The sequence below is a fragment of the Haemorhous mexicanus genome, chromosome 19 (assembly GCF_027477595.1).
Source record: "Haemorhous mexicanus isolate bHaeMex1 chromosome 19, bHaeMex1.pri, whole genome shotgun sequence".
NCBI lineage: Eukaryota > Metazoa > Chordata > Aves > Passeriformes > Fringillidae > Haemorhous > Haemorhous mexicanus.
Window position 1 is genome coordinate 1,307,370 of NC_082359.1, and position 15,567 is coordinate 1,322,936.

A 15,567-nucleotide genomic window follows, 5' to 3' on the forward strand; every position below is an offset into this window, starting at 1 on the left:
GAGAGCCTTTCCCACACCCCCACCACCTCTGCAGGAGAGCCTTTCCCACACACCCACCACCTCTGCAGGAGATCCTTTCCCACACCCATCTGTCCAGGGGATCCTTCCCACACCCAGCCAGCTGAAGGACTGGACAGCCCCCAGAGCCAGCTCAGTGCAGCCAGGACCAGCATTCCCTGTGTCCTGTCCCAAGTCCCTCTCCATCTCTCTTAGAGCTCCTTTAGGCACTGGAAGGTGCTTTAAGGTCTCCCTGGAGCCTTCTCTTTTCCATTTCTGAGGTTTCTTTACTGCAGCTTGAAGCTGTGCTTGCTTGTAGAAGAAAACCCAATGTTAATCCCAGAAGAGTTATAGACATTGAAATACAGACTAACAGAATCACTGAAATAATTCTAAAATATTCTGTTTGCCAAGCCTAACTGACCATTACAGAGCAGAACAATGTCACCCTGGGGAGGAGCTGTGCACCGGGCACAGGGCTCTGACAGCTTTACAAAGTGTAACTGTCCCAAACCTACTCCAATGAACACCACCACAAAGGGGCAGAAGCAGAGATGCACACAGAAACAGCTCAACTAAATATCTGTGTCACTCATCCACCAAACCTCCCCAGGCTATGGAACACCACCCTTGTGGTGCTCAGCCCTCAGAGCACAGCCTTTACAGCATTCCCAGCACAAAGTCTCCAGGAGAAAAACACCTCATTCTGCCTTCCAGAAGTAGCATCATTAGCTCATTGTTACTGGCTCTCCACAGTTCTCAGCCATTCTCGCGCCTCTGAAGACCTGCTCAGAGCTGGAAGGCAGCTGAGATGAGATGCAGCAGGGCTGTCCAACTCTTTGTGTCCCTGGGAGACCATCAGCAACCTCCAGCTCTGCAGGAAACCCTCCCTCGGTGGGTTCTGCACCATTTAACCAGCCCAGAAGAGCTGTGTGAGCTGAGCAGAGCAGCAGGAGCTGTGTTAGGGAAGATGAAACAGGAAAGCCTTATAAATATGATTGCCTGGCAAAAGATTTTGAGAATATGGAAACTGTAAGCGAGATTGAAATGAAAGCAACCTTGGAGATACCTTAGCTACTGAACAACTGGAAAACAATGGCATGTCTGGCTGAAGGCAATCCCCTTTTGATGGAACAACACCCTCTGCTTGCAGGCAGGTCTAAGGGTCAGCGCAGACCCTACTAGCTTGGCAGAAGGGGTCCAAAGAGGAGTTTTTAGGGTTTAAAATGTAACACAGTATGGGAATGTAATGATTCTTATAGGCTGTATGTAAATGCTACAGGATTTGTATCTTGTACTAGATTGGTTAGTGAGAATTAGAATATTCAGCAGAGAAGAAGATTTATTGTATTGCAATGGGAACCTCGCTCTCATCCACTTTACCACTCTCTTGCCCTTTTTCTCTTTCCCACTCTCTTTACTTCTCTGGGCCTGCTCCGAGCTGCAGCTGGCAGCTCCCAGCAGGGCCCTGCACCCGGGCCCTTTGCAATAAACCCCAAGTTCCACAACCTGGCTTCTGAGATCTCTCATCTCCATCCATCCCCACTGTCCTACCCCCATCACTCCCACAGAGCTGGAGGGCTCTGGCTGCCCAGGGTGCCCGTACCCAGCTGCTTAAACCCCGTACCCGACCGGTTAAACCCCCGTACCTGACTGGCTAAACCACCGTACCTGACCGGCTAAACCCCCGTACCCAACCAGTTAAACCCCCGTACCTGACTGGCTAAACCCCTGTACCCAACCGGCTAAACCCCCATACCCGACCAGTTAAACCCCCATACCCGACCGGTTAAACCCCCGTACCCGACCGGTTAAACCCCCGTACCCGACCGGTTAAACCCCCGTACCCGACCGGTTAAACCCCCGTACCCGACCGGTTAAAGCCCTTCCCTCACTGGTTAAACCCCCGTACCCGATCAGTTAAACCCCCGTACCTGACCGGCTAAACCCTCGTACCTGACCGGTTAAAGCCCTTCCCTCACTGGTTAAATCCCCGTACCTGACTGGTTAAAGCCCAATACCTGTCCAGTTAAAGCCCCCGTACCCGACCGGTTAAAGCCCTTCCCTCACTGGTTAAACCCCCGTACCTGACTGGTTAAAGCCCTTCCCTCACTGGTTAAGCCCCTGTACCTGACTGGTTAAAGCCCAATACCTGTCTGGTTAAAGCCCCGTACCTGACTGGTTGTTCCGCATGCGGATGGCCTTGGCCTTGGCTAGCTCCAGGGCGGTGACCCAGCGCTGCCTCTCCACCTCTGAGTTGGCTTTCAGGTGGTAGGTCCTGCCCCCGTTGGACAGCACGATGTTGCACGAGTCCTCCGTGTCGATGTGGGCCGTGGACAGGTTGATGGTGCCCCGGCACGTGTGGGCCATCTCTGCCTGTGTCCTGCATGGGAACAGAGGGACAAGGAAGGGTCAGTGCTGCTGTACCCAACCTCAAAGACCTCCAAGGCACCCTCCTGCCCAGCACAGACCTGTGGAGACATCTCAAGCTGGCAGCACGCACATGCAATCCACTAAAGCTGGAAAAGGTTTGGTATTCACATGCCCTCTGAACAGAGAGATTTAGCTTTCTCAGGATTCTCCTGAGAGAAGCTGTGAGAGAAGCAGAGAAAAGAATGATCAAAACAATTCTTAACTCATTTGTTGCTCTGGTGTTTGTGCCCATGTGGAAGGTGTTCTGGAGATTGTTTACCTGAGGTGATTGCTTGATTGGATTCTGGTGGTGGTGTTTTGGATTCACTGACCAATTGGATCCATGTGTGTGTGTGTCAGGACTCTCAGGCAGAGAGTCACAGGTTTTCTTGTTAGTTAGTTAGTGATAGTTCTTGTTAGTGTAATATAGTTATCGTATAAATATAGTATAATAAAGTAATTAATTAGCCTTCTGCTGACATGGAGTTCTGTGCATCATTCTTCCCTGTGTCAGGGGATCTTCAAAGCACCCGACAGAAAATGCCCTCAGACAGAGGAACAAGGACAGGCTGAGGTGTTTAGATGGAGGTTGTTCCCTTGGAGGAGCAACACCCTATCATTCCTTACACATTCACATCCCACCATATCCACTGCTTCTGGCTGCTCTAAAAGCAAAGCTCCAACTACACAACACTGGACTTCTCATCTCATTTCCACTGCTGCTTTTTTCCCTTCCCCCAGCTGTCCCACCTCCAGAATCCAGCACTCTGTGCCTCTTTATATCCTCTCCCTTCCATAATTGTTTTTGTCCAAGTGTGGTCAGACCTTGTATGTCCCAGCCCTGGGGTGGCAGCAGAAGCAGGGCAGTGCCCGTCCCCTGAGCTGGCACTGCTGGGGCACCTCCAGTGCTGGGGCAGCTCTGGGACCCTCCTGCCAGGAGAGACCTGGAGGGGCTGGAGCCTGTCCAGGGCTGGGAAGGGGCTGGAGACCCAGGAGGGGTTGAGGGAGCTGGGAAGGGGCTCAGCCTGGAGCAGAGGAGGCTCAGGGGGGACCTTGGGGCTCTGCACAGCTCCTGCCAGGAGGGGACAGCTGGGGGGGTCGGGCTCTGCTCCCAGGGAACAGGGACAGGAGGAGAGGGAACGGCCTCAGGCTGGGCCAGGGCAGGCTCAGGGTGGATATTGGGATAATTTCTTCATGGAAAGGGTGGTCAGGCCCTGGCACAGCTGCCCAAGGAGGTTTGGAGTGCCCATCCCTGGAGGATTTAACAGCCATGTGGATGTGGCACTTGGGGACAAGGATTAGTGGTGGCCTTGCCAGTGGCAGGTTAATGGTTGACCTCAATGATCTCAGAGGGTTTTTCCAACCTCAGTGACTCTGTAATTCCACAAGAACATCAGAGCAGGGAGGCCTTAGAGCCACAGCCTAGAGCTGCTCTCAGAAAGTGTTGGTGATCAAGTTCACTACAGGACAGAGATACGGGCCCTGCCAGGGAAGAATGGGCAGCAATCCAGGGATACCCACTGCCAAGCTGATTCCTGAGGTTGCTACTTACACAGAAGGAGGCCACTCTGCCTGACCAGGAACTTAAAATCTCCAAACCCCCAAACATCTCAAGGACATCTCTCACCTGCTCAGCCCTGACACTGCTTTGTGGGACAGATTTATGCCAGGGCCATATCCAAGCCTGACATGAGGACATTAAACCCTCCTGGTGCCTCCTTAAGACCTACAGTTCATGTCTCTCAGCACCACAGGGCAAGTTCAGACCCAGTGCACTATGTGGTTACACTTTTTGCAAGGGATGAGTTGGCCTCAAAGGAATCAAGCCCCAGTTTTCATTCCCAAGTCATCCCTTCACGCTGCAGCACATACTGTACTCCCAGGAGGGATCCCTTCCCACCTTGAGAGAGCTGCTAAAATCATCTTCTCTTCTCCTCAAAGCAAAGGTCCCCAAGGAACTGCACTAAATCATCTGCAGACATTCAAACAGCCTTGCTCTCCCACCCAAGGAAACAGAGACGTTTGCTCTCCCAGCTCCCCTCCCCTGCCAATCTGCATGGGAAATCAATTCCTATCAATCAGCACCCACACACGAGGCAGGCACCTGACCCAGCCTGGAGCCAACAGCAACCTCCTGTGTCCAGAGATTGGGAAAGGAGCAGAGAGGTGCCCTTCAGAGCCCTCGTGGTCAGCAGGAGCTGCTAATTCAGGGCTGGCACTGGGCTCTTGGGTAACGTGATCCCGGCAGATCCCGGGCTCTGCCCTTCCTGCAGCACTGGGAGCACTGCATTTGGAGAGCACCTGGCTGGGGGGTTAAACCTGGGCACGGAGCACCCAGAGGTGGAGGCAGCCGAGCCTCTGGGATTTTTCAGTCTGCGAGGGAGCAAAAACCGCTGGGATTCGCCCTCGGAGCGCCAGAATTAGAGCTGTGCATGGGAGGCTGGGGGGAATGACAGCCTTGTAGAGTCCTGGCCAGGACACACCAGAGAGAAAAAATATCCCAGAACACCACAGGGAGGACTAAAGCACCCACCCACCCAGCCAGAGGATGGCAAACATCATCATATCAACATCAATATGTCCCTTTTCCCAGCAACAGGATCCCAAAGCACCAGGACACACTCCATGGAAGCCCTGAGTGATCAGCCCAAGGCAACCCTGCCCAGCCCAGGCACCCAGCTCCAGAGAGAGCAGGACAGGAACCACAGACAGATGTCATGGCTTACCCCAAAATCAGGCTTGTGGCAACACCAGTGCTGTTGTGGATGTGCTAGGATCATCAGAGAGGAGAATCCTTACTCTAAAACCAGTGATATTTTTACCATGATGCCAGCAAGACCCTCTCTCAGCTGTCCAATCTCCTCTGGATGCAGAGGTTCTAATTCCCACATGGATTTTGTCCAAGCCAGCAGATGTTGCTGCTCTGAATATGTATTTTCCTTTTTTATTTCAACAGAATAATAGGAATTTCAGACTGGTGAAAATTCTGGCATCTCCATCACCCACCCCACTCACCAGCCCAGCACAGCTCTTGTATCACAGCCACTCACAATGACAGGTTTTGCAAAAATCTTGAAAGATTTTCTTTTTAAAATATTATTTATAGCATTTCTCCCTTTTGTTGACTGAAAAAGCTGCTTCAGCTCCTTAATACCACAAATCTAAACACAGAGAGTTTGACAAGACAATTTGCAGCATTAGTTCCTTAAAAGGGCTTCAGTCTAAAACAACTCCTGGAGTCTGATTTTCAGTGACTTGGATTCTACAGCCTGACAGAGCAGCTACACACTGCAGTGCCATAAAAGAGCAGCAAATTATAATTTAAAGACCTGCTTCCTACTTCTGAAGGGACACTTGAGCTCCAGAAGGCTGCTCAGCATACCAGTGCTGTGCAAGAGAAAAATGCTCCCAGTTTTTAACAACTGTACCAAATCTCCCTGGATTAAAACAACAAATCTCCCTGCAAGGGCTCACAGGACAGGTTTATCTACAGAGCAAAAAGAAGAAAGTGAAAAAGGAGATAAAAAAATGCTTTTTGCTGCCAGCTCCACAGTTGTGGTTTTGGTGATATCCCAACAGCCAAAGGCTGAGCTCTGGATGCTGGGAAGATGCTGCTTACACAGGATCAGTAATTAAAACTGTGTGGCTCTGCTGGAAGTTAACAGGACACAGCAAGGAATGAACAAGCCAAGCTCACACTCTGCTCCCAACACTTAACAAGCACAAAGGATGCCCGTAGCATTTCTCTTAAGAATTTTCTTTCTACCAACAAAGCTCTGCACCACTCTGGGTAGCCTTGTCCCTTCTAAAACTCAACTTCTTGTCTGACAGCTCCAACAGCATCAGACAGAGGAATGCAGCAGGGAACTGAGACCATCCCCATGTCCCAGGCACAGCAGAATTCCAGCCTGAGCATCCACAGGGGCTCAGGGAGCTCCCAGCAGCCCAGCCCTGGGACCAGAGCATTCCTGCAACCCTGGAAACCCAACAGCTGCCCCAGTTCAGCCAAGCAGGGCAGGAGTGACAACTGGAGGGACAGGTGACATTGTGACATTCTGTCCTGGCTGGAAGCATCCAGAATCATGAGGGGGCCAGAAACACTCAGGGTAGTGAAGGACAGGTCTCCAAACTGGATTATCCACCTGAAACCCAGCAGGGAGCTACACAAACACTGAGCTGAGGGTCCCCTTCAAAGCTGGCAAGGCCAGTCTCCAGTATCACCCGTGCTCTAAGGCACGTCCACTGGGAAATCCAAATACACTGTAAGTTATATCCTGAAATATGGTCACACTCTCATCCTGCAGATTTTCCTAATCATCTCAAAACCCTTGCTTTGCTGTAAGCCTCAGAAATCAGCACACCTGATTCTACATCACAGAATCAAGGAATGGTTTGGGTTGGAAGGAACCTCAAAGCTCATCCAGCGCCACCCCTGCCATGGCAGGGACACCTTCCACTGTCCCAGGTGCTCACAGCCCCAGTGTCCAGCCTTGGGCACTGCCAGAGATCCAGGGGCAGCCACAGCTGCTCTGGGCACCCTGTGCCAGGGCCTGCCCATCCTCCCAGGGAACAATTCCTAATTCCCAATATCCCACCTATCCCTGCCCTCTGGCAGTGGGAGCCATTCCTTGTGTCCTGTCCCTCCAGCCCTTGTCCCCAGTCCCTCTCCAGCTCTCCTGGAGCCCCTTCAGGCCCTGCAAGGGGCTCTGAGCTCTCCATAGAACCTTCTCTTCTCCAGGTGAGCACTCCCAGCTCTCCCAGCCTGTCCATAGGATCTCACTGAATTCCCATCTTACCACTGTTTCCTGCTGTAAATGTAGGTCAGGCTCACACTCAGCCACCTCCCTAGGACAGGCTCAGAGAAGCACAAGGTGAGCAGGAGAGACTCCTGAAGGAGGTTTTGTCTTCCTTATCCAAATGTCTCCTTCACCCTGGGCTTTCACTCCCTGCTGCTAGACCACAACCAGTGAACTCTGGGCACTGAGGGGTTCAGAGGTTGCATCTGAACCCCCAGCCCCAGGCCACACACTCCAGGGACTTCACCAGCGTTATCCAGGAACCAGCACAGCTCAGGAGGAATCAGAACAGCTCATGAGCAGCCTCTGACCCAGCCTTCTCCTGGGCAGGCAGCACCAAGTGCTCCAACAGGGACCTGCTGGGAGCCCTGGAACAAGCAGGAGGCACCAGCAGCCACACCGGACCATGTGCAGGGCACCACTGAGCTCCCTGGACACTGCTCACCCAGCAAGTGTTTCCTAATTTAAACAGCATTTTCAGGAAAATCTCCTGCTGTTGCTGCACAGTCTTGGGGGGTTTTCCTTGCCTTACATTTGTTTTCCAAGGAAGTTTTGCTGTCCAAATTTGGGGGGTGAGTGTAGATCCATCAACAGCCTCCTCTGCACGACCAGAGAGGTTCTTGCAGGTTCCACCCTTCAGCTGGATGGGCCAGCACAGGGGCAGAGGCAGCAGGGATGCTTCCAGCTCCTCCTCCCTCAGGCAGCACTCAAGGAGAAAATAAGAAACATCTGAAGAGTTTGAAAAGGAAAAGGCACAAAGTCTCAGGGAAGAGAGTGAAATTGTTGGGTTTTGGGGTGGGTTTTGAGTCTCTGCTTGAGAGGTACAGAGACCTCACAGCAACATTTGTCACTACCCACGTGGGATGGAGCTGGACTCCAGTCCCAGGTTCATCCCTGGAGCTGGCAGACAGACATACTGAGGAACTTTCCCAGTGAGCTCCACCACCACGCTGTATTTGGAGCTCAGAAACACTTTTGGCTGCCAGATCTCAACAGAATTATAAATCCAGGCTCCTGAACTGCAGCAGATCACACCCAAAACCCAATCCAACACAGCCAGGAGCAACCAACAGCACAATCCACAGCACAAACCCAACAGCTTCATAAACAGACAAAGGGGGGCTTCAGACAAGGGCCCAGAAAGACAAAGGGGAATGGCTTCCCATGGACAGGGGCAGGATTAGATGGGATATTGGGAAGAATTTCTCTCCTGTGAGAGGAAAGAGGAGGCCCTGGCACAGGGTGCCCAGAGCAGCTGTGGCTGCCCCTGGATCCCTGGAAGTGTCCAAGGCTGGATGGGGCTTGGAGCAGCCTGGGACAGTGGAAGGTGTCCCTGCCCAGGGCAGGGGGAGGAACAAGATGATATTTAAAGTTCCATCCACCCCAATCTGTGACACCCTTGCTGCTTCTTACACCACTGTCCTCTCCAGACTCAGAGATTAAGACCTGTTTTATCTACTGTTTATTTTATGGATTACGTAGAAACCAGTTTGTAAAATTTGTTTCTTCATCATACTGGAAAATATTGTAACATTAAGGGCTCTGCAGCCTTAGAGGAATATTTATACCATGGCCAACTGGGAAATGCCCTTTGGAGTCAGGTGCAAGGACTGCTGCAGGCAGAGGGAAGGAGAGAAATCAAGGACAGGGAACAAAGCAGGCAGAATTGGACAATTCAATAGCTGGGACCATGTTTTATTTCCTTCCCAAGAGTGGGAGGCAGCACAAGAGACGCCACAGCCCTGAGTCCCTGCTGTGCCTGAGCAGCACAGCTCGCTCTTCCCACAGGATGCAGCACAAGGATTTCCATGCAGAATTCAGAGCCTACCACAGCCACCTCGGTTGGGCTGAGCTCTCCCACTCCTCACAGCGTTCCCGCAAGGACAGGAGCTGCACTTCCCATTGCTCCCTGCCAACAAAAGGCTGTTGTGCCACCACCCCCTCCCAGGACAACAGCTCCCTCATGGCTCAGCTGCCACTTCCAGAGCATCCATGCCCACATCTGGTGTTTGAATTCCCTGTCACCCCCATCCCACACTCCAGCCTTGAAATATTAGACACAATGAGCCCCCCTGCACAAGGGCTCCAAGGCACATTTCCCAAAAAACTGAGATTTCCCATTTGTTCAGTTTTTGGGGCTATAAAGCCAATGAAATCTCAGCTTCCCTTTTAGACATGAGAAATCCCAAAAAGCACTTGAATTTGAGCTCACATGCTTGAAGTCAGGGCATGGAACATTGAAACCAAGCCTCTTGGGGTTATTACTCTCCTCGGGTTCAAGGAAAAAGGGAGTTTATGACAACTCACCCTCAGAACTCAAATACCCACGGGGATGCAGGCGAGTGGCTCGAGGGGTATTTTCCCAGTGAGTTCAGCACACCACAGCTGGTTCAGCAGGGCTCTCACAAACCACAAGCTCCATGTGCCAAACAGCTCAGATTTTCCCTTTGCTTCCTCTTTTTGCCTTCCCCAAAAGCAAGGAAGCACAAACCAACCCCAAACAAGCACATGGCAAGTGTTGGGCTGAGATTGCTGTAAAAACACACCATTTTAGATCTATTTAAAGGCCAACTAATCTGCAACTGGCTGCAGTCAGGATGGGCACGGATTGGGAATGATCAGGGCTGAGGGAAAGCCTGCAATCCTGGCTGCAATCCTGGTTGCAGCCCTCACCAGCCACAGGGATGTCTGCAGCTCAGGTACTCACCACCTCCACAGATCACGGGAATATCCCCCACAACCTATCCTGCAGCTTCCCGAACTGGTTTCCAGGACAAATCCCTGCCCACACTGGGACCAAAGAGCCCAACACCAGAGAGCTTCAGCAACAACACCCAGGCAAGGATTTAAGGAAGATTTGGCCATACAGCTCTTCTGTAAGCAAGCAATAAGCACAGCAATCTGGAATTCACACTCCTTTCTCCAGTTTCATTTGGCTGCAATACCCACCCCAGCAAAAGGACAAGGAGAAGCCTGGAAGATCCTTCTGCTCCAGATCATTCACAAACAGCCCTTGTCTCTCTGTGCTTCAGAGAGGGAAAGAAAACTCCAGAGGAGCTCAGGACAGGCAATTTGTCAGACAAATTCCCTCAGAGCTACAGTGCAGGACCTGGCACTGCCTGCTAGGAAGGTTCCATCCCACGAGGATGGGACACTTTGCCAACGCCAGCACTTCCTACTCGGAAGCATCTCCGATGTGAGAGAGTTCCATGAGAACACTCCCTGCTGGGGGAGTGCACGGGTGAAAGAACGTGCTCAGGGCAGGAAAACCACCACAGCCAAGCTGAAAGGGCTCTGCAAACAACACCCAGGCTACCCCTCACCTCTTTTCCTAAACAAAATCGAGGCTGAGCTGCTGGGTGGCTGAGGAGCACAGAGCAAGCTCCTCCCAATATACAACATAGCTGAGCTGGGTGCCAAGCACAGGGGCTCATTTCCTGAAAACCTGTCTAAAACCTGCAAAAATCCACTCAGACCTCAAAATGCTTTCCCTGCCAAGATCAGAATCACAGCAAAAGGCACAGTTCCCTTCCCCTGGTTCCTCAATGCTGTTTCTGCAGCGCTCCCACTGACAAGACTCCCACCCCAAATACAAAGATACTCTGAAGCCAGCCCATCCTGCTGCACACCTCTGGGATTGCCTTTTATACCACATTTCTGCCTCTCTCATGTGCATGCTGCAAGTTTTCTGCCAGGACACCTCAGCAGTAGCCAGGAGATAAACTAAGCCATAGCGCAGGTCAGCAGATATGGTTGGCAAAGAGTTTGTGTTGGAGTTTTTATGAAAACAAAACAAAACAAAACAACCCAAACAAACAAAAAAGATAAAACTAATGTTACAAAAATTACTAGCAACCACTCCCACTTCTCCCAGCACACCATGGTATCTCCTCTGCACCTCTGGAGAGGCTGCTGTGGCCCTGGCTGATAAGGATATCAGCCCTGCAAACACAGGCACCCAAGAAGCTCCTGGAGGCACTGGTTTGGGGCTTCACCTGCTCCACCATCCCTCAGCTCTGCAGGGGACAGGCAGCTCCCTGAGCTGGTGTGACCCCAGCCCAGCTCCCACCCAACGCTGCTGCAGCTCTCCAAAAAGGGCTCTCACTCCTCCCCTTCCTGCAGAGCAGAATGAAAGGAACTCAGCGTGGGAAAAGTATCTCAGGACGTGACCAGAAGGAAACGCTCTAAGAGCGTGTCCTTGGTGGCAGCTGGCCTGCAGCTGACACAGCACAGGGACACTGGTGTCCCTCACAGCCCAGAAACCAAACCACAAGCTCAGCAGCTTCAGCAAAGCCCCTGAGCACGGCTGCAGAGCCAGGCTCTGGGCATGGAGCTGGGAATGGCTCCTAGAGCCAGGCTCTGGGCATGGAGCTGGAAATGGCTCCTAGAGCCAGGCTCTGGGCATGGAGCTGGGAATGGCTCTGAGAGCCAGGCTCTGGGCATGGAGCTGGGAATGGCTCCTAGAGCCAGGCTCTGGGCATGGAGCTGGGAATGGCTCCTAGAGCCAGGCTCTGACCATGGAGCTGGGAATGGCTCCCAGAGCCAGGCTCTGGGCATGGAGCTGGGAACGGCTCCTAGAGCCAGGCTCTGGACATGGAGCTGGGAATGGCTCCGAGAGCCAGGCTCTGGGCATGGAGCTGGGAATGGCTCCTAGAGCCAGGCTCTGGACATGGAGCTGGGAATGGCTCCTAGAGCCAGGCTCTGGGCATGGAGCTGGGAATGGCTCCCAGAGCCAGGCTCTGGGCATGGAGCTGGGAATGGCTCCTAGAGCCAGGCTCTGGGCATGGAGCTGGGAATGGCTCCGAGAGCTAGGCTCTGGGCATGGAGCTGGGAATGGCTCCTAGAGCCAGGCTCTGGGCATGGAGCTGGGAATGGCTCCCAGAGCCAGGCTCTGGGCATGGAGCTGGGAATGGCTCCGAGAGCCAGGCTCTGGGCATGGAGCTGGGAATGGCTCCTAGAGCCAGGCTCTGGGCATGGAGCTGGGAATGGCTCCGAGAGCTAGGCTCTGGGCATGGAGCTGGGAATGGCTCTGAGAGCCAGGCTCTGGGCATGGAGCTGGGAACGGCTCCTAGAGCCAGGCTCTGGGCATGGAGCTGGGAATGGCTCCTAGAGCCAGACTCTGGGCATGGAGCTGGGAATGGCTCCCAGAGCCAGGCTCTGGGCATGGAGCTGGGAATGGCTCCGAGAGCCAGGCTCTGGGCATGGAGCTGGGAATGGCTCTGAGAGCCAGGCTCTGGGCATGGAGCTGGGAACGGCTCCTAGAGCCAGGCTCTGGGCATGGAGCTGGGAATGGCTCCTAGAGCCAGACTCTGGGCATGGAGCTGGGAATGGCTCCTAGAGCCAGGCTCTGGACATGGAGCTGGGAATGGCTCCGAGAGCCAGGCTCTGGGCATGGAGCTGGGAATGGCTCCGAGAGCCAGGCTCTGGGCATGGAGCTGGGAATGGCTCCTAGAGCCAGGCTCTGGGCATGGAGCTGGGAATGGCTCCCAGAGCCAGGCTCTGGGCATGGAGCTGGGAATGGCTCCTAGAGCCAGGCTCTGGGCATGGAGCTGGGAATGGCTCCTAGAGCCACGCTCTGGGCATGGAGCTGGGAATGGCTCCTAGAGCCAGGCTCTGACCATGGAGCTGGGAATGGCTCCGAGAGCCAGGCTCTGGGCATGGAGCTGGGAATGGCTCCTAGAGCCAGGCTCTGAGCATGGAGCTGGGAATGGCTCGGAGAGCCAGGCTCTGGGCATGGAGCTGGGAATGGCTCCGAGAGCCAGGCTCTGGGCATGGAGCTGGGAATGGCTCCGAGAGCCAGGCTCTGGACATGGAGCTGGGAATGGCTCTGAGAGCCAGGCTCTGGGCATGGAGCTGGGAATGGCTCTGAGAGCCAGGCTCTGGGCATGGAGCTGGGAATGGCTCCTAGAGCCAGACTCTGGGCATGGAGCTGGGAATGGCTCCTAGAGCCAGGCTCTGGACATGGAGCTGGGAAAGGCTCCGAGAGCCAGGCTCTGGGCATGGAGCTGGGAATGGCTCCGAGAGCCAGGCTCTGGGCATGGAGCTGGGAATGGCTCCTAGAGCCAGGCTCTGGGCATGGAGCTGGGAATGGCTCCCAGAGCCAGGCTCTGGGCATGGAGCTGGGAATGGCTCCTAGAGCCAGGCTCTGGGCATGGAGCTGGGAATGGCTCCTAGAGCCACGCTCTGGGCATGGAGCTGGGAATGGCTCCTAGAGCCAGGCTCTGACCATGGAGCTGGGAATGGCTCCGAGAGCCAGGCTCTGGGCATGGAGCTGGGAATGGCTCCTAGAGCCAGGCTCTGAGCATGGAGCTGGGAATGGCTCGGAGAGCCAGGCTCTGGGCATGGAGCTGGGAATGGCTCCGAGAGCCAGGCTCTGGGCATGGAGCTGGGAATGGCTCCGAGAGCCAGGCTCTGGACATGGAGCTGGGAATGGCTCTGAGAGCCAGGCTCTGGGCATGGAGCTGGGAATGGCTCTGAGAGCCAGGCTCTGGGCATGGAGCTGGGAATGGCTCCTAGAGCCAGACTCTGGGCATGGAGCTGGGAATGGCTCCTAGAGCCAGGCTCTGGACATGGAGCTGGGAATGGCTCCTAGAGCCAGGCTCTGGGCATGGAGCTGGGAATGGCTCCGAGAGCCAGGCTCTGGGCATGGAGCTGGGAATGGCTCCTAGAGCCAGGCTCTGGGCATGGAGCTGGGAATGGCTCCCAGAGCCAGGCTCTGGGCATGGAGCTGGGAATGGCTCCTAGAGCCAGGCTCTGGGCATGGAGCTGGGAATGGCTCCTAGAGCCACGCTCTGGGCATGGAGCTGGGAATGGCTCCTAGAGCCAGGCTCTGACCATGGAGCTGGGAATGGCTCCGAGAGCCAGGCTCTGGGCATGGAGCTGGGAATGGCTCCTAGAGCCAGGCTCTGAGCATGGAGCTGGGAATGGCTCGGAGAGCCAGACTCTGGGCATGGAGCTGGGAATGGCTCCGAGAGCCAGGCTCTGGGCATGGAGCTGGGAATGGCTCCGAGAGCCAGGCTCTGGACATGGAGCTGGGAATGGCTCTGAGAGCCAGGCTCTGGGCATGGAGCTGGGAATGGCTCTGAGAGCCAGGCTCTGGGCATGGAGCTGGGAATGGCTCCTAGAGCCAGGCTCTGTCCATGGAGCTGGGAATGGCTCCCAGAGCCAGGCTCTGGGCATGGAGCTGGGAACGGCTCCTAGAGCCAGGCTCTGGACATGGAGCTGGGAATGGCTCCTAGAGCCAGGCTCTGGACATGGAGCTGGGAATGGCTCCGAGAGCCAGGCTCTGGGCATGGAGCTGGGAATGGCTCCGAGAGCCAGGCTCTGGGCATGGAGCTGGGAATGGCTCCTAGAGCCAGGCTCTGGGCATGGAGCTGGGAACGGCTCCGAGAGCCAGGCTCTGGGCATGGAGCTGGGAATGGCTCTGAGAGCCTGGCTCTGGGCATGGAGCTGGGAATGGCTCCGAGAGCCAGGCTCTGGACATGGAGCTGGGAATGGCTCCGAGAGCCAGGCTCTGGGCATGGAGCTGGGAATGGCTCCTAGAGCCAGGCTCTGGGCATGGAGCTGGGAATGGCTCCTAGAGCCAGGCTCTGGGCATGGAGCTGGGAATGGCTCCTAGAGCCAGGCTCTGGGCATGGAGCTGGGAATGGCTCCTAGAGCCAGGCTCTGGGCATGGAGCTGGGAATGGCTCCCAGAGCCAGGCTCTGGGCATGGAGCTGGGAATGGCTCCTAGAGCCAGGCTCTGACCATGGAGCTGGGAATGGCTGGGAGAGCCAGGCTCTGGGCATGGAGCTGGGAATGGCTCCGAGAGCCAGGCTCTGGGCATGGAGCTGGGAATGGCTCCTAGTGCCAGGCTCTGGGCATGGAGCTGGGAATGGCTCCCAGAGCCAGGCTCTGGGCATGGAGCTGGGAATGGCTCCTAGAGCCAGGCTCTGGGCATGGAGCTGGGAATGGCTCCTAGAGCCAGGCTCTGGGCATGGAGCTGGGAATGGCTCCGAGAGCCAGGCTCTGGGCATGGAGCTGGGAATGGCTCCTAGAGCCAGGCTCTGGGCATGGAGCTTCCAAAAATGCCAGAGGAAACCCCCCAGTCACCCCAGTTTTTTATTTTCTTTAGTTTCCAAACTAAAATGCCAAAGAGCTGGAGATTTAAATTCCCATAAAGACTTTCAGCTTCTGCTGAGCTTATCACATCAGTGATATCACATCAGTCATGGAAGGTCTGGTCCAGATCTCATCACCTCCACAGCCAGCAGGATAATCCAAGACCTAGGCCAGGCCTGACTCACGAGCTCGGTGGCTCATTTTTAAGCAAGAAAAAGGAGTGACCACACACAAGGTTCATTTGACAAATGCTCTTTACTAC

At 54.6% G+C, this 15,567-nt stretch overlaps 1 protein-coding gene across 4 annotated transcripts in view; it reads right to left on the reverse strand.

The window, feature by feature from the left end:
* OSBP2 (oxysterol binding protein 2) overlaps window positions 1-15,567 on the reverse strand; it is a 97,603-nt gene that overhangs the window by 65,665 nt on the left and 16,371 nt on the right. For all 4 annotated transcript variants that reach the window (XM_059863125.1, XM_059863124.1, XM_059863127.1 and 1 more), the window contains one exon: window positions 2,172-2,380. In XM_059863125.1, the coding sequence (XP_059719108.1) occupies window positions 2,172-2,380 (209 nt within the window). The remainder of the gene's footprint in view (window positions 1-2,171; window positions 2,381-15,567) is intronic.